This window comes from Bufo bufo, chromosome 8 (genome assembly GCF_905171765.1).
Source record: "Bufo bufo chromosome 8, aBufBuf1.1, whole genome shotgun sequence".
NCBI classification, from domain to species: domain Eukaryota; kingdom Metazoa; phylum Chordata; class Amphibia; order Anura; family Bufonidae; genus Bufo; species Bufo bufo.
In genome coordinates this window covers 165,938,212-165,962,789 of record NC_053396.1, presented here as the reverse complement: position 1 = coordinate 165,962,789, position 24,578 = coordinate 165,938,212, and the positions used below count along the sequence as shown (strand labels likewise).

General features: G+C 43.8%; 1 protein-coding gene across 8 annotated transcripts in view; it reads right to left on the bottom strand.

Moving 5' to 3' along the window:
* Positions 1 to 24,578, bottom strand: part of KLHL13 (kelch like family member 13) — a 101,824-nt gene that overhangs the window by 29,692 nt on the left and 47,554 nt on the right. For all 8 annotated transcript variants that reach the window (XM_040442575.1, XM_040442574.1, XM_040442573.1 and 5 more), the window contains 3 exons: positions 23,930 to 24,062; positions 18,674 to 18,870; positions 10,459 to 11,254 (listed from right to left, as the gene is read on the bottom strand). In XM_040442575.1, coding sequence (XP_040298509.1) covers positions 10,459 to 11,254; positions 18,674 to 18,870; positions 23,930 to 24,062 — 1,126 coding nt within the window. The remainder of the gene's footprint in view (positions 1 to 10,458; positions 11,255 to 18,673; positions 18,871 to 23,929; positions 24,063 to 24,578) is intronic.

Below are 24,578 nucleotides of genomic sequence, written 5' to 3'. Positions count from 1 at the left end.
CTGATCCTAGAGTGGAAGCCAGCCCCGCCCACCTCGGCCTGCAACCAATCAGAGCTCAGGCCAGCAGCTCTGAGTCACACACTGTACAGGAGGGACTCTAAGAATCGAATGAGTCATCTAAAGATCCGACTTAGTTAGAGACTCATTCGATTCTTTGAGTTAAAAGAACAATGAGTCATTAGAACAGTTTACACTGAGGGCCGGAAGAGGCTGCATCGCATCGCCGACATGGAGGTAAGTATAAGGCTGGGTTCACACTTGAGCGTTTTACAGCACGTTCAAACGCGCTGTAAAACGCTCAACACATGAAAACCAATGCTTCCCTATGGCCCTGGTTCTCACTTGAGCGTTTTACAGCGCTGAAAAACGCGCTGTAAAACGCCCTACGCTCAAACAAGTACTTGAGCTTCTTTGGGGCGTTTTGACGCGCGTTTGTGGCCATAGGACATTGCAGTCAATCACACAAACGCGCGTCAAACGCGCGTTTACTATTGCAAAAAACGCGCGTCAAAAACGCGCGTTAAACGCGCATATCAAAGACGCTCAGGTCTGAACCCAGCCTAAGTGTTTTTTGGTTTTTTTTTACAATAGTTTTACAGGAGCATTGGGGGGCTCTTATTATTGACACATTGGGGGGGCTTATTACTGGCACATGATGGGGGCTTATTACTGGCACATGATGGGGGGCTTACAGTGGGGGAAATAATTATTTGACCCCTCACTGATTTTGTAAGTTTGTCCAATGACAAAGAAATGAAAAGTCTCAGAACAGTATCATTTCAATGGTAGGTTTATTGTAACAGATAGCACATCAAAAGGAAAATCGAAAAAATAACTTTAAATAAAAGATAGCAACTGATTTGCATTTCATTGAGTGAAATAAGTATTTGAACCCTCTAACAAAAAAAGACTTAATACTTGGTGGAAAAACCCTTGTTTGCAAGCACAGAGGTCAAACGTTTCTTGTAATTGATGACCAAGTTTGCGCACATTTTAGGAGGAATGTTGGTCCACTCCTCTTTGCAGATCATCTCTAAATCCCTAAGGTTTCGAGGCTGTCTCTGTGCAACTCTGAGCTTGAGCTCCCTCCATAGGTTTTCGATTGGATTAAGGTCCGGAGACTGACTAGGCCACTCCATGACCTTAATGTGCTTCTTCTTGAGCCACTCCTTTGTTGCCTTTGCTGTATGTTTTGGGTCATTGTCGTGCTGGAACACCCATCCACGACCCATTTTCAGTTTCCTGGCAGAGGGAAGGAGGTTGTCGCTCAGGATTTCACGATACATGGCTCCGTCCATTTTCCCGTTTATGCGAATAAGTTGTCCTGTGCCCTTAGCTGAAAAACACCCCCAAAGCAAAATGTTTCCACCCCCATGCTTGACGGTGGGGACGGTGTTTTGGGGGTCATAGGCAGCATTTTTCATCCTCCAAACACAGCGAGTTGAGTTAATGCCAAAGAGCTCTATTTTGGTCTCATCAGACCACAGCACCTTCTCCCAGTCACTCTCTGAATCATTCAGGTGTTCATTGGCAAAATTCAGACGGGCCTGCACATGTGCCTTCCTGAGCAGGGGGACCTTGCGAGCCCTGCAGGATTTTAATCCATTGCGGTGTAATGTGTTTCCAATGGTTTTCTTGGTGACTGTGGTCCCTGCTAATTTGAGGTCATTAACTAACTCCTCCCGTGTAGTTCTAGGATGCTTTTTCACCTTTCTCAGAACCATTGACACCCCACGAGGTGAGATCTTGCGTGGAGCCCCAGAGCGAGGTCGATTGATGGTCATTTTGTGCTCCTTCCATTTTCGAACAATCGCACCAACAGTTGTCACCTTCTCTCCCAGCTTCTTGCTAATGGTTTTGTAGCCCATTCCAGCCTTGTGCAGGTCTACAATTTTGTCTCTGACATCCTTGGACAGCTCTTTGGTCTTTCCCATGTTGGAGAGTTTGGAGTCTGCTTGATTGATTGATTCTGTGGACAGGTGTCTTTTATACAGGTGACTAGTTAAGACAGGTGTCCTTAATGAGGGTGACTAATTGAGTAGAAGTGTCTAACCACTCTGTGGGAGCCAGAACTCTTAATGGTTGGTAGGGGTTCAAATACTTATTTCACTCAATGAAATGCAAATCAGTTGCTATCTTTTATTTAAAGTTATTTTTTCGATTTTCCTTTTGATGTGCTATCTGCCACTGTTACAATAAACCTACCATTGAAATGATACTGTTCTGAGACTTTTCATTTCTTTGTCATTGGACAAACTTACAAAATCAGCGAGGGGTCAAATAATTATTTCCCCCACTATTACTGGCACATGATGGGGGGCTTATTACTGGCACATGATGGGGGGCTTATTACTGGCACATGATGGGGGGCTTATTACTGGCACATGATGGGGGGCTTATTACTGGCACATGATGGGGGGCTTATTACTGGCACATGATGGGGGGCTTATTACTGGCACATGATGGGGGGCTTATTACTGGCACATGATGGGGGGCTTATTACTGGCACGTGATGGGGGGCTTGTTACTGGCACGTGATGGGGGGCTTGTTACTGGCACGTGATGGGGGGCTTGTTACTGGCACGTGATGGGGGGCTTGTTACTGGCACGTGATGGGGGGCTTGTTACTGGCACGTGCTGGGGGGCTTGTTACTGGCACGTGATGGGGGGCTTGTTACTGGCACGTGATGGGGGGCTTGTTACTGGCACGTGATGGGGGGCTTGTTACTGGCACGTGATGGGGGCTTGTTACTGGCACGTGATGGGGGCTTGTTACTGGCACGTGATGGGGGCTTGTTACTGGCACGTGATGGGGGCTTGTTACTGGCACGTGATGGGGGCTTGTTACTGGCACGTGATGGGGGCTTGTTACTGGCACGTGATGGGGGCTTGTTACTGGCACGTGATGGGGGCTTATTACTGGCACGTGATGGGGGCTTATTACTGGCACGTGATGGGGGCTTATTACTGGCACGTGATGGGGGCTTATTACTGGCACGTGATGGGGGCTTATTACTGGAACATTGGGGGGCTCTTATTACTGGCACGTGATGGGGGCTGGGCTCTTATTACTGGCACATTGGGGGGCTCGTGTTACTGGTACGTTATTGGGGACACTTATTACTGGCATATTATTGGTGGGCACTATAGGGGCATCTACTGAGGCCACAAAGAAGAAGTATTTTATATGGGGGGCTCTGTACAGTAGAATTTTATACTGGGACACATGGTGGGTACTATGGGGAAGGTGGGAGAGGAGTACTATAGGGTCATCTACGGGGGGCACTAAGAAGGGGTATTTTATACTTGCAAATTATAGGGGACACTGAGGGCATCTACTGGGGCACGATATATGGGGCATTTTATACTGGTACATTGTGGGGGGCACTAGGAGGAAGGGGGGAGAGGAGCACTATGGGGGCATTTACTGGGGGCACTATATAGGGGTATTTTATACTGGCACATTATGGGAGACATTAGCTCAATTAGGGGCATTACAAGGGGGTATTTTTTGCACTGTCACATTATAAGGAGAATTATTTCTACTGGGGGGGCATTATGGTGGGCTTTATTACTCTCCATGGTAGGACCCCCTAGTAGCAGCACCAGCCTCTCCCTGCTCTGCTATCCCTCTGCCCCTTCTCCAAATCCTTATTATGAAATCTTTCTCATTAGGATGAAACACAACATCAGCTCCGCCGAGCCCCCGGCCAAAGTGTTGAAGTGGTGTCCGAGATCCCCAAGGGTCAAGCCAAGTAATTGTAAGTTTTCATAGTTCTATAAGCACCCTTGTTCTGTGGCGGCGGACAGAAAATATTCTGGAAGTGGCCCTCCCGAGACCAGGCTCTGGATCCGCCACTGGTCTGGACTGGAGTGTACATTTCTTCTATACTGTAATCCGTATGCTCTGACCTGCAGAAATCGGCACTCGCTCGGTAACAACTAACAGGCAGTGTCTGTAGACTGTAGCCTGGCCCTGTTACCGAAGCTACTGTAGCCGAGTGGTGTAAGGTTAAGGTACTAGTAGAGATGAGCGGCCGCTTAATCCTGATTTAAAGTTTAAGTTACTGCAGGATATGGATTACAGTTTAGAAATGTCAAATGTACACTCCTGTGAGAGGCAGGGAGGGAGATCTGTGGATGACACTGTTATGGAGGGGGAAATGGGGATGACACTGTCATGGGGTGGATCTGTGGATGACACATATAGCATAAGATGCTATATACGGTATGTGGCATCCACAGATCCCCCCCCCCATAGCAGTGTTATCCACAGATCCCGCTCCCTATAAAAGTGTCATCCACAGGCAGCTAGGACATGTTGAAATCTAAGTGATTTTTTAATATATTTTTTTAACCACCTCCGGACCGCTGTACGCACAGACGCGTCCTGGAGGTGGTTGATTCATTCCGAGTGGACGCGCCGGCGCGTCCTCTCGCGATGGCCGAGATTTCCTGTGAACGCGCGCGCGCTCACAGGAACGGAAGGTAAGAAAGTGGATCTCCAGCCTGCCAGCGGCAATCGTTCGCTGGCAGGCTGGAGATGTGATTTTTTTTTAACCCCTAACAGGTATATTAGACGCTGTTTTGATAACAGCGTCTAATATACCTGCTACCTGGTCCTCTGGTGGTCCCCTTTGTTTGGATCGACCACCAGAGGACACAGGTAGCTCAGTAATATGTTGCACCACACTACACTACACCCCCCCCCCCCGTCACTTATTAACCCCTTATTCACCCTTGATCACCCCTGATCACCCCATATAGACTCCCTGATCACCCCCCTGTCATTGATCACACCCCTGTAAAGCTCCATTCAGACGTCCGCATGATTTTTACGGATCCACTGATAGATGGATCGGATCCGCAAAACGCACACGGACGTCTGAATGGAGCCTTACAGGGGCATGATCAATGACTGTGGTGATCACCCCATATAGACTCCCTGATCACCCCCCTGTCATTGATCACCCCCCTGTAAAAGCTCCATTCAGACGTCCGCATGATTTTTACGTATCCACTGATAGATGGATCGGATCCGCAAAACGCACACGGACGTCTGAATGGAGCCTTACAGGGGCATGATCAATGACTGTGGTGATTACCCCATATAGACTCCCTGATCACCCCCCTGTCATTGATTACCCCCCTGTCATTGATCACCCCCCCTGTAAAGCTCCATTCAGATGTCCGCATGATTTTTACGGATCCACTGATAGATGGATCGGATCCGCAAAACGCACACGGACGTCTGAATGGAGCCTTACAGGGGCGTGATCAATGACTGGTGATCACCCCATATAGACTCTCTGATCACCCCCCTGTCATTGATCACCCCCCTGTCAGGCTCCATTCAGACATTTTTTTGGCCCAAGTTAGCGGAAATTATTTTTTTTTTTCTTACAAAGTCTCATATTCCACTAACTTGCGTCAAAAAATTAAATCTCACATGAACTCACCATACCCCTCACGGAATCCAAATGCGTAAAAATTTTTAGACATTTATATTCCAGACTTCTTCTCACGCTTTAGGGCCCCTAGAATGCCAGGGCAGTATAAATACCCCACATGTGACCCCATTTCGGAAAGAAGACACCCCCAGGTATTCCGTGAGGGGCATATTGAGTCCATGAAAGATTGAAATTTTTGTCCCAAGTTAGCGGAAAGGGAGACTTTGTGAGAAAAAAATAAATAAAATCAATTTCCGCTAACTTGTGCCAAAAAAAAATAATTTCTATGAACTCGCCATGCCCCTCATTGAATACCTTGGGGTGTCTTCTTTCCAAAATGGGGTCACATGTGGGGTATTTATACTGCCCTGGCATTCTAGGGGCCCTAAAGCGTGAAAAGAAGTCTGGGATCCAAATGTCTAAAAATGCCCTCATAAAAAGGAATGTGGGCCCCTTTGCGCATTTAGGCTGCAAAAAAAGTGTCACACATCTGGTATCGCCGTACTCAGGAGAAGTTGGGGAATGTGTTTTGGGGTGTCATTTTACATATACCCATGCTGGGTGAGATAAATATCTTGGCAAAAGACAACTTTTCCCATTTTTTTATACAAAGTTGGCATTTGACCAAGATATTTATCTCACCCAGCATGGGTATATGTAAAATGACACCCCAAAACACATTGCCCAACTTCTCCCGAGTACGGCGATACCAGATGTGTGACACTTTTTTGCAGCCTAGGTGGGCAAAGGGGCCCACATTCCAAAGAGCACCTTTCGGATTTCACAGGTCATTTACCTACTTACCACACATTAGGGCCCCTGGAAAATGCCAGGGCAGTATAACTACCCCACAAGTGACCCCATTTTGGAAAGAAGACACCCCAAGGTATTCCGTGAGGGGCATGGCGAGTTCCTCGAATTTTTTATTTTTTGTCACAAGTTAGTGGAAAATGATTATTTTTTATTTTATTTATTTTTTTCTTACAAAGTCTCATATTCCACTAACTTGTGACAAAAAATAAAAAACTTCCATGAACTCACTATGCCCATCAGCGAATACCTTGGGGTGTCTTCTTTCCAAAATGGGGTCACTTGTGGGGTAGTTATACTGCCCTGGCATTCTAGGGGCCCAAATGTGTGGTAAGGAGTTTGAAATCAAATTCTGTAAAAAATGACCAGTGAAATCCGAAAGGTGCTCTTTGGAATATGGGCCCCTTTGCCCACCTAGGCTGCAAAAAAGTGTCACACATCTGGTATCTCCGTACTCAGGAGAAGTTGGGGAATGTGTTTTGGGGTGTCATTTTACATATACCCATGCTGGGTGAGAGAAATATCTTGGAAAAAGACAACTTTTCCCATTTTTGTATACAAAGTTGGCATTTGACCAAGATATTTATCTCACCCAGCATGGGTATATGTAAAAAGACACCCCAAAACACATTCCTCAACTTCTCCTGAATACAGAGATACCAGATGTGTGACACTTTTTTGCAGCCTAGGTGGGCAAAGGGGCCCATATTCCAAAGAGCACCTTTCGGATTTCACAGGTCATTTTTTACAGAATTTGATTTCAAACTCCTTACCACACATTTGGGCCCCTAGAATGCCAGGGCAGTATAACTACCCCACAAGTGACCCCATTTTGGAAAGAAGAGACCCCAAGGTATTTCGTGATGGGCATAGTGAGTTCATAGAACTATTTATTTTTTGTCACAAGTTAGTGGAATATGAGACTTTGTAAGAAAAAAATAAATAAAAAAAAAAAAACATTTTCCGCTAACTTGTGACAAAAAATAAAAAGTTCTATGAACTCACTATGCCCATCAGCGAATACCTTAGGGTGTCTACTTTCCGAAATGGGGTCATTTGAGGTGTTTGTACTGTCTGGGCATTGTAGAACCTCAGGAAACATGACAGGTGCTCAGAAAGTCAGAGCTGCTTCAAAAAGCGGAAATTCACATTTTTGTACCATAGTTTGTAAACGCTATAACTTTTACCCAAACCATTTTTTTTTTTACCCAAACATTTTTTTTTTATCAGACATGTAGAACAATAAATTTAGAGCAAAATTTATATATGGATCTCATTTTTTTTGCAAAATTTTACAACTGAAAGTGAAAAATGTCATTTTTTTGCAAAAAAATCGTTAAATTTCGATTAATAACAAAAAAAGTAAAAATGTCAGCAGCAATGAAATACCACCAAATGAAAGCTCTATTAGTGAGAAGAAAAGGAGGTAAAATTCATTTGGGTGGTAAGTTGCATGACCGATCAATAAACGGTGAAAGTAGTGTAGGTCAGAAGTGTAAAAAGTGGCCTGGTCTTTCAGGGTGTTTAAGCCCTGGGGGCTGAGGTGGTTAAACCACAGACAGCAGGACCTTTCTTTCCTGTTGCGGTTTTAGGTATTGGGTAAAGTATCGCAGCATTTCTAAGCGTACTTGTGTAAATGTATCGTTGCTATAGCTGCCCCCCCTACTTTTGTCCTGGCCCCCAGTGTGCCCCCCCAAAATTTGAAAGCTAGAGACGCCACTGGCCCACAGCCTCAGTGTAATAACCTGTTCTAGCCTCTGACTCAGTGTAACCTGTTCTAGCCTCTGACTCACGGCTCTTTTAACTTAATGAATCGAATGAGTCACTAACTGAGTCGGATCTTTAGATTCTTTTAACTTGTGACTCATTTGATTCATTTCTATTCTAACTCCCTGTACAGACGGCTCAGAGCTGCTAGTGCTTGCCTTGCCTCAGCTCTGATTGGTTGGTGGGCGGGGAGGGGAGGGGCTGGCAGAAACCAGCTTCCACTCTAGGATCAGATTACACTCCTCCCGAGTCCCTCCCCTCCCTGCTGCCAGCGTCTCTGCTATTGTGTGCTGTGACTGAACTGAGCCCACGATGCAGGGGCAGGCTGACATAGATGTAGGAGCGGTCAGCTCGCGGCAAGCATATGACCGCTCCTATTACTGCCCAACCGATATGTCCCTGCTACTTGCCCGCACAGGGCTAAACAACTGTTCAAACTACTTGCCCGGCGCCAGGAACTGCATGTCCCGGGCGTCGGGCGATAGGAATTCCACACCCCTGCAATGACTTAAAGGGAGTGTGTCATCAGAAAATGACCTATTGTTTCCAACATGTTTTTATGTTAAAGTAGCACACCCAAAAATATGTATATTCTGACCTGATAGAAAGGTACATGATGTAATCTTTAATGAAGGTATTTTTTATTTACTAGTGACTGTATTGGTGAGTTACAACCTCCCTTCTGATCCTCAGCTGCATCATGTGACCAACTCTCTGAACTCCAACTGACACAGAACAGGAAGTCAGTTACTTCTCTATTCATTGCTGTCCACACATAAGATGCTGTGTTACTTGGAAAGTGATTGCTGGTCACATGACACCGTTGAGGATCAGACAGGAGGTTATGACTCAAACACGGTCACTGGTAAAAATATTTGTGTGCTTCTTTAAACATTTTTTAAATTTTTTTTTTTACTTTCCATGTCACTATGTAAAAAAAAAAAAAAAAAAATCCGAAAATACTGCAGTTTTCACACTGGCCACTACGCCTAATAGGAACCACTTCCTGATCTGTACAGATCACTTTTTAGCAGTCATCTCATTATAAATTGCAGGCAAACCTTATCTTCTCTTTCCTTATACAGGTCACAGACCAGGTCTAGAAAACTCTCCCATAGACGTCAATGGGGTCCCCTCCTGTCCATTATGTCTGTGGTCTATGGTGACTGCTGTAAAGCATCTCTCTAAATGCTGGTAAGAACAGCTCAAACAAGATGGCCGCCCCCATAATTCTGCTCACATAACAGAACTCAGAATTTAACATGCCCAATCCTTTTGTTCTTGGGGAGATGAGAGCTACCGGAGGAGTGTGGTAGTGGCTCTCACCACTTCTCCATTCAGGACGTGTGCATGCTCAGCCGAGTGGGCACGTGTATGGTGGGGTCCATGTCCAGGGCTGCCCTTAGTCTGTCCTTGCTGCACATATTGGAGCGTAAAAATAATACATTACTAATACCTATAGTAATCATAAAACTGTTTTCTAGGTAGCATGCAAGAGATACCAACAGTTTTCTGACTGGTGCATCAGTGGTCAACTGAGGGGGTGCATTTACCTAAAACAGAGGTGACAAACCTTTCAAAGGGCACCCAATGTCTCAATATTTTCTGGAAAAGTGACAGGGTAACAAAAAGGCTGGAACTAAACTGACAGTAAACTGAGGAATACCACCATAAATTGGCAACAGTAAAAAATTAAAACATTCATTTCACCACAATGTCCTATAATTGTCTGTCCCCATGTAATCTATGAACTAAACTAACTAAAAATAAAGCGCATGCTACAGAGCCCCAACAACAGTGCCTGCGACAAGACCAGTATGACAGTGACATCCACAAAAGCTCCATAAGAGTGACAGCAAGAGAACCCTTCAGAGTGCCAGCTACAGGACCAGTATGACCGTGCCAGCCACAAGACTCTTCGGAAAGTTACAGAACATTATTTTAAGAAGTGTTGCCCCGGGGGGTTGAAGACAGCCACCTGGTCAATGGAGGGCAGGAAAGGGGAGCGAGTGCCGTTGCCTTCTTAATGTCACCCAGCAGCACAAAGGTGTGTGCCAGGAAATCGCTCACAGTCGTCACTTTCTGAACGCGCTGTGGGCTGCCACTCAATCTTGGACACTGTACATATACCTTTCAATCACACCTTGCCATGTAATGGAGCGTCTGTCTGTATAGCAGATGAAAACATCGTGCTCAATTCATTTCTAAGCTGTTAGGCTATGTTCACATTTGTGTTTTGCCTTCCCATTATACTTTGTCACCTTTGATGGCAATAGCGCAGCGTGCAGAGTTATTCCTGCCTTTAAAATGACAAAAGCCTCAACCAACTCCATCAGAAGTTAATAAGTCCATAGGGCACTGTATGGGTCAGGCGCATTACGTCAAAGAATTGTGCGGACCTGTATAAATGAATTAAGAAAAGAAATCTCACCAAGTTCTCCGGCTGCATTTCGACCACCAACTGCATACAGATGACCTTTGAGGGCACTTAGGTGGAAAAAGGTACGCTTTTCATTTAGAGATGCCACTTGCATCCATTTATTGTATCGGGGGTCAAATCTAAAAACTGTGTCCACGGCAGTTTTCCCCTTCGTGTCATAATTGCTTTGGCCGCCGACTACGTACAGAAAATTGCCAATGACTGCTATTCCATGTTGGTACCGGGGAGCATCCATTGGAGCCAAAGTTTTCCACTCATGGGCCTTTTCGTCATACATCCGCAGTTCTTTGCTCACCACCAGCTGTTGTCTTAAAACTCCCCCCAATGTCACCAAATGAGTGTTGTCTGAGCGAATGGCAGTTCTTTCCGACTGCATAACCGGCTGCATGTACGGCATCATTTGGTAATTGCTAGCTTCCAGAAGTAAATTCACGCACGTGTTGTCAGTCCTCATGAAGTCCACTGTCTGCACGTGGTTTATAAGGTCTTGCGGTGTCATAAGAGGAAATCGAATGTTCTTCATTAGTTTTGCAGCACATTCCATACGGGACTCTTCGTAGCGTAACCAGCGGCACGCGGCCTTGAACAGTTCAAGCTCGGAGCACTGTTTAAGGCTATTACTAGAAAGAACAAAGGCGAGACGATCAAATGGGAGTTTCACAAACTCCCCCGTAGTTAATAAGGGCGGGAGGTTTTTCAGGATAAAGTTATTGACGTATTTATCGACTTCAGAGAGATTGTAAGTGTTCGCAATGCGTCCAACCTCAACGCAGTTCTCCAGGGTAACCTAAAAAGACACAAAATGCACACTTAGGCAAAATAAACGTAGGAAAAGAAAAATCAATGTCAACATTTTGTCATCACGTCTCCTCAATGTCAGTCAGCTTTCATAAAGCACTTGCACAGTGACCTTTACATATCTCGGAATAAGATACATCGGCACGAGAAACTAGAGGCATTCAACCTTCATCAATGTCCAAACAGGAGCCATTTACATGTTTGTAAGCATACAACAACAATACTGAAGACTCCTTGAAGTATTTACGTTTGTCAGCAGAGAAGATGCTGGAGCACAAGTTTGGCCGCTCCTCCATACAGAACTTTAGCCTGTAGCACTGCCTTGAGCAGCAGTTCTATACCCCAGCCCTCTCCCACCCCCCCGAAAAAAAATCCACAACTGGTTATGTTTCCAGGATTACCATGGTGCTGCATACTATTATTTTCAGTTCACCAGGATCCGCCACACGTCTACTCCCTATAGGATATGCTCTGGGGTACTTGAGGAATCGAGTGGAGAAATACTGATCTAGAGGACCTGCATGCCCCACTAGGTTTATGGCGTAGGAGAAAATATGGTGACGGGTTCTCCATAAAGCCATGGACAAGAAGCCAGACACAGTCTTTGGGAACTGGTGTCCAGTTTAAAGGGAATCTATCAGCAGATTTGTCCCTATAAAACTGGCTGACCTGTTACATGTGCGCTTGGCAGCTGAAGGCATTAGTGTTGGTCCCATGTTCATATGTGCCCGCATTGCTAAGTAAAATGATGTTTTAATATATGCAAATAAGCCTCTAGGAGCAACGGGGGTGTTGCCATTACACCTAGAGGCTCTGCTCTCACTGCAACTACACCGCCCTCTGCACTTTGATGACAGGGCCAGGCAGTGTATACTCCATCATACCTGGTCCTGTAAAAGGGCAGAGGGTGCAGCAGTTGCAAAGAGAGCAGAGCCTCTAGGTGTAATGGCAACGCCCCTGTTGTTCCTAGAGGTCTCATTAGCATATATTAAATAATTATTTTTCTCATTAATGCGGGCACATATGAACATGGGACCAACACGGATGCCTTCAGCTGCCAAGCGCACATGTAACAGGTCAGCCAGATTCATAGGTACAAATCTGCTGACAGATGCCCTTTAACGAGGCAAAAAAGCTCCATACATCTGTCTGAAACAAAACAGTGCAGGGATGTGAAAGTATTTATAATGATCTTCATAGCAATAACCAATTGTGAGAGGATGAGCTACTGGTTTATCAGCTGCTAAAGAAACAAATCAATCTCTCGTAAATAGAAGAAAGATTAACAAGATTAAAGAGTTAAGGTAATTAATGAGGGAAAACATGTCACATTATGCAGGCTTAATTATCCCCTACCCTGTTGCCAACTTGTATATCAATTGTACTCGACAATTTGCATTTTGCCCCTCTGAGGCAGCCACAGGCTTTTTTTTCGCAATGTACTGAGCTTAGACACCTCTGTAATGTAGAAAGCCATCATTATAGCAGCGGGATAAACCTCACACCAGGAGAGGCGATACCTTCACTAAGCATCTGGTTACAGTGAATACAGCAAATAAGTGTGCATCTTTCTATATATCCAATAAATCCGAGACTCCTAATTAAGAGGGGTTTCTTTCATTTCGACTGATAGTCTAGGATTAGGATAAGCCATCAATGTATGATTGGTGCGGTTGTAACATCCAGGAACTTTAAGATTCAATCCGCAGATTACGGAGATTCCCAGGTGTAACCAACTCACCACCTTTACACTTCTAGGTAGAGCAGATGATTGTCTGGAAAAAAAGCATTCCTTCCTGGAAAAAAAGTCTGCTCATCAGTGAAGGAGCCTGCAGCATTTACATGCAGTATGGGGAGGAACAATCGCTAATGCCATCACTCTTCCTCATACAGAATCATTGCTTGCCAGCAGCAGAGTGCTGTTTAGACAGCCGACAATTAATGATCTAGGTGACTGCGCAAACAATCATATTACCCAATGAATGAGCGAAAAAGTAATCAGCGGCACCTTTACACCAGCTGATCAAGGTTAACGAGCGTCCCTAAGAACACTTGGTAGCCATTATATGCCTGATGCTCAGCCAGTGTAAAGGGGTCTTAAGATATGGCTGAAGACATGACTTAAAAGCTATGTACACCTTTGTGAGCAATTTTTTTTAAAAGTATTGCATTGTACTGATTTTGAGCTAAACATCATGACTTCAATTGGTCTTTATTAAAAATGTTGAACCCCTGCCTCTGTACAGCCTTGAGTTTCTCTAGTAGCAGGATCTGAATGTTCACTCTGCTCTGTAAGGCAGCTCAGCTGAGGGCTCCTCATCTGTGACCTTATAAACACTTACTATAGCTCAGTTCTTATCTAAGGCTACTTTCCCACTTGTGGCAGAGTGCCAACTGATGGCATCTGTTAGACTGATCAGGATCCTGATCAGTCTGAAAAATGTAATAAAATGCCGAATCCGTCTTTCCCGTGTCTTCCGGCAAAACGGATCCGGCATTTATTTTTAACCTTTTTTTTTTTCGGTCTGCGCATGCGTAGACCGGAAGGACAGATCCGGCATTTTGAATGCCGGATCCGGCACTAATACATTCTTATGGAAAAAAGAGCCGGCATTCAGGCAAGTCTTCAGTTTATTTTGGCCAGAGATAAACCACAGCATGCTACGGTTTTATCTTTTGCCTGATCAGTCAAAAAGACTGAACTGGAGACATCCTGAATGGAACGCTCTCCATTCAGAATGCATGGGGATAAAACTGAACAGTTTTTTTTCCGGTATTGGGCCCCTAGGACAGAACTATGCCGGAAAAGAAAAACGCTAGTGTGAAAGTACCCTTAGCTGATAGGAATATGGCTTAAAGGGGTTGGCAAAGTTATATTTATTGATGACCTATCCTCAGGATAGGTCATCAATATCAGATCGGCTGGGGTCTGACACGAAGCACCCCAGCCGATCAGCTGTTTGAAGAGAAGGCGCGTGCCGTGCCACCGCTGCCTACCCTTCACTGTTTACCTTCTAGCTGTTGCTTCTGCAGCGGTGAGCAGGTGCAATTACACCCAAGCCGTCCCATTCATTTCAATGGTACGGATCGCTCCTATATAGGAGTGATCCGTACCATTGAAATGAAAGGGATGGCTTGGATGTAATTACACCTGCTCACCGCTGAAGAAGCAACAGCTAGAAGGTAAACCGTGAAGCGTAGGCACGCGCCTTCTCTTCAAACAGCTGATCGGCTGGGGTGCTTCATGTCAGAATCCAGCCGATCTGATATTGATGACCTATCCTGAGGATAGGTCATCAATAAATATAACTTGGACAACCACTTTAAATAAGTGTTAATGACCTTTTAGTAAATTAGAGATAAGGGTTATTAGATGACTTGCATAAAGTGAACAAAAAAATGACAATTCACACAGCTAGACAAACAGTTAACCCTTTGTGACAGAACAGCTCATTATTTTTAACAAAGACCAATGGAAAAAATGTTTTTTAGCCCAAAATGAGTAGAATGCAATCATAAAACATTGCCCCCAGAGGCGTACACAGCGTTTAAAGAAGCACTCCCACAAAAAATTTTTCCCCCGACTTAGTAAATGATATTAACTGTAGTAAAGGTCTTACCAGTGACTGTATTTGTGAGTTATGACCTCCCTTCTGATCCTCAGCTGTGTCATGTGACCAGGACATCAGTTTTTCTATTCATTCCTATGAGACAGACATTGACGCTCCCATAGGAATACAGAGAGAAACGGGCTTCCTGTCCACACATAAAATGCTGTGTTATTTGGATAGCCAGAGTGTTGGTCACATGGCACAGCTGAGTATCAGAAGGGAAGTTATAACTCGAATACAGTCACTGGTAAGAAAATTACTAGAGATGAGCGAATTTCATATTTTGAAATACGTTCACAATTTATTTGTCCTCCCCTGCATAATGGAAACGGGACGGATCCGTTATGCATCCCATAGACTTCTATTATGACGGAATGAATAACGGAATGCCTCTAAAGGCATTCAGGTATGCATTCAGTCATAGAATTGCGTTATGGCCCGTGGTAACAGAATCCATAACGCAATTCACCTTTTACCAACAAACGAAGTGTGAACGAATTTCCTAAGCGGAAATTCGCTCATCTCTAAAAATTACCTTCACTACAGTTTACATCATGTACCCTTCTAACAGGTCAGAAAATAAAACTTTTGTAGAAGTGCTTCTTTATGACATTGATGGCTTGACCTAAAGATAAGAAAGGGGCCGTGGCAACGTCCTCCTATTCAATGGGGGTCCCTAAGGTTCATCAATATAAAATCACAGACAACGCCTCTATGGTGTGGATTTGTTAAACGAATATTTGTAGAAATTGCATGGATAGTAATTCATTATAGTATATATTTTGTCATATATGAGTATCACTCCAAAACAAAGTGTGAGGGTTCCAGTAACATAACTACATGTACAAGATGTAAGCATTTTGCCCTAGATGTCCTGCAAAAAAACAGAATACCAGGTGCGATTTATTACATGTCATTTCTGTCAACAGAAACAAACATAGGATATTAGGGTGTGAAGACAAAACTATAGGAAACCTGACTACCTCACAGCCCAGCAGAATGATTACTGGACCGCAACAGCATCTAGAAAGTAATAAGAATTCATTAGAGAACATAGTCATGTAATACATTAGTGGAAGTTCACCTGCACTTTAGCGCATCAAGAAATTAATGTATAGAAAAAAGTGTGCCCGATATGACACGTTCACACCATTACGGTGAAGGTGCCGCTGTGGATTAATTGAGATCAAATTGCACTTCCATCAAATGAAAAGCAAATGTAAAAATGACCTGCCAGAGAAAATTAATTCCTACAAGAAAGTCAGTTCAGTAAAAGTGGATTCAGGTTTAGTACAATGAGTTTCAGCTTATACAGACTGGGAGGACAGTGTCAAGAGGGAAAGGCAGGTTTACATTTTACAGTTTATTTAAAGAGTAACTAAACCTTTATAACAATGTTTAATAAGATGTCCCCAATGCTCTAATAAAACTATTTCTAATGTACTTTATCAATTTTGTATTTTTCTAAGTCTTCTACGTCCCTAAAGCGCAATAATCACTGTGCGCTTAAAACTCTGTTCTCTGTACACGGCTGGTAGCTCAGAGGTGTACAGAGTATGAAATTTATGAATGGGGCCGCAGCAGCACAGAGAGTACAGGCAAGAGCGCATATTGCTGCTCTGCCTGTGCCACCCAGAGGTCTACTAACTCCTGGCACTGCACATGGGTACCCGGCACCCATGTACTAGGCCAGGATTAGCTGAGTGGGCTCCTGCTCCGCTAAACGTCCTGCAAGGCAGCTCTTAGCTTAGCGGAGCAGACACAGGCAGGAGCCCGCTCAGCTAATCCTGGCATTTTACACTGGTACAGAATAGAATGCACTCCCTGCGCTGCTGTGGCCCCATTCATAAATTTCACACTCTGTAAACTGATGAGCTGTCACGGAGAACAGAGTTTTAAGCGCACAGTGAATGGTGCGCTTTAGGGACATAAAAGACTAAGAAAAATATAAAATTGATTAATAAAGTATATTAGAAATAGGTTTAATTACTCTTTAATCCTTATATTAATATTTTTGCTATTTTTGGATTTAAATTGTATAATGTTGATGGCCAATCTTAGAATAAGTCATTAATGTCAGATCAGTTGGGTCTCACACAAGTCACCCCTCCAATCAGTTAATTAAATGTGGCGCTTGCTAGAACAGGACAGTTCCTTCTCTGCAGTGAGAGGCACAGCAGACTGTATGGACGTGTCTGGTACTGCATCCCCGGCCAGTTCTGAAATCTGTGGCTAAGCTGCAGTACCACACAGCCACATGGATATAAATACGTCTGGGCAAAGCTTCGAGGATGCAGCAAGCATCACAGTCCCTTGGATGGGTGTTTTGCAGGACAAAAGATTCACTTAAGGCCTCTTTCACACTACAGTGTTTTTTTTTCAGTTTACGGGCCGTTTTTTGCATTCCGTATACAGAACCATTCATTTCAATGGGTCCGCGCAAAGATAGAACATGTCCTATATTGGTCCGCAAAAAAAATGGAATGCATACGGAAATGCATCCGTATGTCTTCCGTATCCGTTCCGTTTTTTGCGGAACCATCTATTCAAAATGTTATGCCCAGCCCAATTTTTTCTATTTAATTACTGTAAACTGTATATGCCATACGGAACAACGGAAACAAAAAAACGGATCCGTGTAAAACGGACCGCAAAACACTGAAATAGTCATACGGTAGTGTGAAAGAGGTCTAAAGGGGTTGTCTGAGATTTTGATATTAACGACCTATCTTTAGGATAGATCAATATCCGACTCCAAGCACCCCAACCAATCAGCTATTTGAAAAGGTTGGGGGTTGCAAAGTGGGTGTGGTTAGCGATGCAACTTTTTTTTTTTTTTTAAAGGGGGGAACAAAAAGAATGCAGTAGAATTTCTAGAGTAAAGGGTTAGGTTTAAAAAGAAGTGCAACATTTGATAAATTGGGTGCAAAGTACTGCTACGCAAACAAAACTGACTTCAAATATTACCCTCATGATAAATTCCCTCATTATTTTTAAGGCATTTATATTGCAAATGTACTGAATTTCAAAAGTTCTTTAACTTTATAAGTTTTGTGGCATAACCCCATTAAAGAGAACCTGTCATCTCTCCCAACATGTCTGTTTTAGTAACTACTTGCCTTCCCCATGTAATAAGAATTCTGGAGCATCAACTCTTATGATCTAGGAGGAGGCATTCCTTTATTATTCCTGCTAGAAGTAATACCGCAGATGAATAACATTTTGCAATGAAGGTCCAGATGGGAGTTACAAGTTTGGGGGGGGGGGGGGGGGCACGATGTCCCTGCACAGTCTGGCTCTGGCAGCACTGATTGGATAGTGTTAGACTGTGTAGAGACACATCCCCAACCGGTAACACCCATCTGCCTACTCTCCATGGGTGTTACCAGTTTAAGATGTGTCCCTGCACAGTCTGACACGGTCAGCTCTCAGTGGATAGTATCAGACTGTGCAGAGACACCAACACCCAACTGGTAACACCCATCTGGATCTGCATTGCAAACTGCTAGCAATTCATTCATAACTTGCAGCAGGAATAATAAAGAAACGGCATAACACAGAGTCATAAGAATAGACGCTCCAGAATTCTTATTACATGGGGAAGGCAAGTAGTTGCTAAAACAGACATGTCATGAGAGGTTAGAGGTCCTCTTTAATGAGGACTGTACAATGCTGGGTGATGGTGCACATTGTAATAGCTGCCACTGGTTGTATCCACTCAACATCTCTTACCCATTGAGGACACTTAGACAATTCAGACACTGTGGAAGATGAAGGACCGAGTCCTTTGATCTTACCCCAGATATAAGAAACACTTTACAGAAGTCCAGCACAGGCAGTATCTGTAAAAAGCTAGCAGCTTCCAGTGTGTCTTGAAGATTATCCATATTCAGGGAAAGTTTTGCGGTGTAAATGAAATCAATAATTTTCTTTAATCCAATTTTGTTCACGCCGTGTAATTTAATGCACATTAAGTCTTGTTCCTTCATTCCACCTAGACAAGAAATCAGACTTCATTTTAATTATCCTTAAGATGTGCACAAGTAAAATAAAATGTAGCACATTAAAAGCCTTTGTTCACAGCAGACACTTTAATATGCACAGGGTGTTCAAGAAAATTCCACTTTTAATTATTCAAGGCTTACGTGTTCTTCCACACAAATTGCATTTATAATCTGACCCCAAAGAAAAGTAAGAATTACACATTTTTGGTTTCACACAACAGATATAATGAAAACACACTGACAAGAGATAAGCTAGTACATAGGCCATTGATGGTAAACCTTTTACATACAGAGTGCCAAAACTGCAACCCAAAACCCACTTATTTATCATTCAGTGCGCTGCCTGTGCCGTTCATAGTGCGCCCTGCGCTGATGAATGGCAGGAAAAGTCTAAGGCTACTTTCACACTCGCGTTTTGTGCGGATCAGTCATGGACGGATCTGTTCAGATAATACAACCGTCTGCATCCGATCAGAACGGATCCGTTTATATTATCTTTAACATGGCCAAAACGGATCAGTCTCGAACACCATTGAAAGTCAATGGAGGACGAATCAGTTTTCTATTGTGCCAGATTGTGTCAGTGATAACGGATTTGTCCCCATTGACTTACATTGTGTGTCAGGACGGATCAGTTTGGCTCCGTTTTACCAGACTGACACCAAAACGCTGCAAGCAGCCTCCAGAGCGGAATGGAGACTGAACTGATGCAAACTGAGCGGATCCTTTACCATTCAGAATGCATTAGGGCAAAACTGATCCGTTTTGGACCGCCTGTGAGAGCCCTGAACGGATCTCACAAACGGAAAGCCAAAACGCCAGAGTGAAAGTAGCCTAAGGCGTAGTGGTACACCATAGACTTTTTCCAGGGTGCGGGTGCCCATAGAGGGGACTCGGAGTGCCGCCTCTAGCACCTGTGCCATAGGTTCGCCACCAGTGTCATAGGTGCTGAGACCCATTTGCTCCCTATAAAAACACAAGAGCGAAATACTTTACTATTTTGCGTTCTTGTAGGTTTTATCAATTCAGTCAAACTTAGAAATAATATTTTTTTTTTATGAGTGATCTGATAGTGGAGAATTCAAGAATTGCACATCATCAATCAAAAGGCACATATCACTAAACCTTTTCCCACATTATCACGTACATGTACGTGAGCGAATGTGGCTCCTTGCCGAATCCTTACGTGTATGTACGTGATGGGATCGGGTGGGTTCCAGAGCTGCACCCGCCCAATGCGCAGCACGGGTCCGCCTGTTACTGATAGCAGGGCCCCTGCTGCATCCGCTGGCATCTGTGTGTGCGCTGATGCCGGCGGATTAACCCTTTCAAGTGCGGCAGTCAGCACTGGCCGCAACACGTGCGGGGTAAACAGAGGGAGGGGGCTCCCTTTGACTGCACCACCCCCCCCCCCCCCCCCCCCCGCTGGCAGGGGTCGATGGTTGCAATGGCAGACCCGAGGCCTTACATAGGCATCGGAGCTACCAGCCTACGGAAGCCCCCGGGGCGCTGGGTCTCCTAGGCAACGGTCAGCGTGAATTGACAGTTCAATTCAGTACAATATAGAATGATTTTTTTTTTTTGCTTAAAAAATGCTGTTAGTGTAAAACTTTAATAAAAAATAAAAAAAAGTATACAAATTAGTTATCACCGCGTCCGTAATAACCTCCCTCCCTCCCCTGTATTTAACTCATTGGTGGCCAGCATTATACTTACCTGCGATGTCTGACCGGCCGGGGGCTCCTCCTACTGGTAAGTGACAGGTCTGGGCTATAGGCAATGCGCCGCACAGACCTTTCACTTACCAGTAGGAGGAGCGCCCGGCCGGTCACAGACATCGCAAGTAAGTATAATGCTTCTAAAATTGCTAAGTAACCATGGCAGCCAGGACTGCAGTAGCGTCTTGGCTGCCATGGTAACCAATCGGAGCCCCAGCGATTGAACTGGGACTCCGATCGGAACTCTCCGCTGCCACCAATGATAGGGGGTCGGTCATTTTAATTAGGGGGGGGGGGGGGGGGCGGCTGCACTGGCCACCAATGTCAGGCAGCAGGGGGCAGTCATGTACACAGTTCTTTTAGTATATTCTAACTTGAAGCGTCCCATCACCATGGGAACACCTCTGTTAGAATATACAGTCGGATCTGAGTTTCACGATCTAACTCAAATTCGATGGTATATTCTAACAGAGGCGTTCCCATGGTGATGGGGACGCTTCAAGTTAAAATATACCATCGGATTGGAGAAAACTCTGATCTGATGGTATATTAATAGGGACTCCTGACTTTACATTGAAAGTCAATGGGGGACAGATCCGTTTGCAATTGCACCATATTGTGTCAACGTCAAACGGATCCGTCCCCATTGACTTGCATTATAAGTCTGGACGGATCCGTTTGGCTCCGCACGGCCAGACGGACACGAAAACGCTGCAAGCTGCGTTCGGGTGTACGCCTGCTGAGCGAAACGGAGGCTAAACGGTGCCAAACTGATGCATTCTGAGCGGATCCGCATCCACTCAGAATGCATTGGGGCTGTACGGATCTGTTCGGGGCCGCTTGTGAGAGCCTTCAAATGGAACTCACAAGCGGAACCCCGAACGCAAGTGTGAAAGTAGCCTAAGACAGTCACACCAAAAAAATAAAAATAAACAACAACTATGGCTTTCAGAATATGGAGACAAAAAAAAAAATCGTTTTTTTCAAATATTTAGAATTTCGCATCCGTAACAACCTGCTCTATAAATACCACATGATCTAACCTGTCAGATGAACATTGTAAATAAGGCTACTTTCACACCTGCGTTAGGTGCGGATCCGTCTTGTATCTGCACGGATCCGCACTGATCCGCACTTATAATGCAAACGCTTGTATCTGTTCAGAACGGATCCGTTTCCATTACAATGAACAAAAAAAAAAATGATAATGCACACGGATCTGTTTTGACTTACACTGAAAGTCAAGGGGAGGCGGATCCGTTTTCAATTGCACCATATTGCGTCAGTGAAAACGGATCCGTCCCCATTGACTTACATTGTAAGTCAGGACGGATCCGTTTGGCTCTGCATCGTCAGGCGGACATCAAAACTCTGCAAGCAGCGTTTTGGTGTCCGCCTCCAGAGCGGAATTGAGGCTGAACAGAGGCAAACTTATGCATTCTGAACGGATCCTTATCCATTCAGAATGCAATGGGGCTAAACTGATCCGTTTTGGGCCGCTTGTAAAATCCCTGAAATGGATCTCACAAGCGGACCCAGAAAAGCCAGTGTGAAAGTAGCCCAACAAAAAAACGAAATGGTGCCAAAACAGCTATTTTTTGTTACCTTGCCTCACAAAAAGTGTAATATAGAGCAACCAAAATTCATATGTACCCTAAAATAGTACAAACAAAAAACTGCCATAGTAGTTTCCCCTAGTTTCCAAAATGGGGTTATTTTTTGAAGTTTCTACTCTAGGGGTGCATGTGACATGGCCCTCCAAAAACCATATGGCGTTCCTTTCCTTCTGCGTCCTGCCATGTGCCCGTACAGCAGTTTACGATTACAAATGGGGTGTTTCTGTAATCTACAGAATCAGGGTAATAAATTTTGCCAGTATGGCACCAGTTAATGTGGTATTTAGTGTTAGGTTCCAGTCTTACTGAGATCACCTTAACATTTGGCAGATAGGCCCAAATAATTTTGTACAAAATTATTTGCCAAGCATCTAAAATTTATTAGCGTAGCATTTGCACCAAAATACTTTCAATTATTTTGGCATTATTGTACTTTATCTTGTTTGCAGAGTGCTGTTGCATTGTATAAATTTTTTTGCCATTGTGCTTTCAGCCATGGCAATGCGCACCTGCGCACTGGATGTGCTGACTGACCCCTATTTTTTCTTTGTAATAAATATTGAGTTTTGTTTGGCTGTTAACCCTTGCTTCGTTACTGGAAAAATTGAATAAAGTGGAAAATCTGCCAAAAAAGTGAAACTAAAATGTCATCTACATTTTCCTTTAATTCTTGTGGAAGACCTAAAAGGGTTAACAAAGTTTGTAAAATCAGTTTTGAATACCTTGAGGCGTGTAGTTTCTAAAATGGGGTCATTTTTGGGTGGTTTCTATTATGTAGGCCTCACAAAGTGATTCAGACCTGAACTGGTCCTTAAAAAGTGGGTTTTGGAAATTTTCAGAAAAATGTCAAGATTTGCTTCTAAAGCCCCCCCCAAAAAAAAAAACTGGCATTCACAAAATGATCCAAACATGAAGTAGACATATGGGGAATGTAAAGTAATAACTATTTTTAGAGGTATTACTGTCTATTATAAAAGTAGAGAAATTGAAATGTGGAAATTTGCAAAATTTACACAAATTTGGGTAAATCTGGTATTTTTTTTATAAATGAAAAAAATTTTGACTCAATTTTACCACTGTCATGAAGTACAATATGTGATGAGAAAACAATCTTAGAATGGCTTGGATAAGTGAAAGCATTATTACCACAAAAAGACACGTCAGATTTGCTAAAAATGGCCTGGTCCTGAAGGTAAAAACTAGCTTGATCTTGAAGGGGTTAAAGAGGACCTGTAACCTCCCAACATATCTGTTTTAGCAACTACTTGCATCCCCCATGAAATAATTCTGGACCATCTAGGACTATGAAGTGCCATTGGCTTATTATTCCTTCTAAAAGATAAGAACGATTAACTAGCAGTCTGCAATGGTCACAATCAAGGTGCAGAGAGGGCAGCAGTTGCAGAGAGAGCAGAGCATCTAGGTGCAACGGCAACACCCCCGTTGCTCATTTGCATATACTAAAACATTTTTCTCAGTAATGCAGGCAAATATGAACATGGGACCAACACAGATGCCTTAAGCTGCCAAGCGCACATGTAACAGGTCAGCCAGTGTCAGGTACTGAACTGCTGACAGATGCCTGTTAACTGCTAATTCTGTTTTATAATAACAAAAGGTACAGCAAGAGACCTCAAAAAGAGTTACTGCTCTATAGCCTGTATAATTTAGATTTGTTATTAGCCATCCCCTGATGGTACATCATGATATATCACCTGTAAACATGGCTTTGAAGTAATCACTTGAGGATGCCATCATAGCTCGGTGAACTGGAAAGATTTCATCCCCATCGCCTGGTACTAATGTAACATCACAAAGCAAGCCTTCTATTCGTAACTGGTCAAATCCCTATAACAAAAGGAGAAGAGAAATAGAGCAAAAAAATAAATGTGTGAATAGCTATCAAAATCAATACACCTTTACTATACAAAGGAATTAGTGCTCGTCCCCTTGCTTAGCAAGGTCGACAGATCAAGCAATCAAGAAAATAAAAGGTTATAGAAAACTTCAAGAAGGTTTTATCTAACACCAAATGTAGATCAATCTACAAAAGATAGATACAGACATTCTGACTTACCGTCTGATAGATCTTCATCTCTGCTAGAAGAAACTGTCGACAAGCTGTTTATGCGTCTCTACTGAGCATACAATGGTGTTCTGACTATTGAGTCGAACTGCCCTGAGTATCGACTGCAAACTCACACGCAGCAGATTTGTTGCAGAAATTTCTGCTACTGAAAATCAGTTATATTCACAAGCCAAAGAGTCCGGCATGCGTGACTGTCTGGCCAAGGGCATTTATTCCGGAAAGCGTCTGGATCCCTGTCGGATCCCATTATAGCCAATGGGGATCCGGCGGTTTGC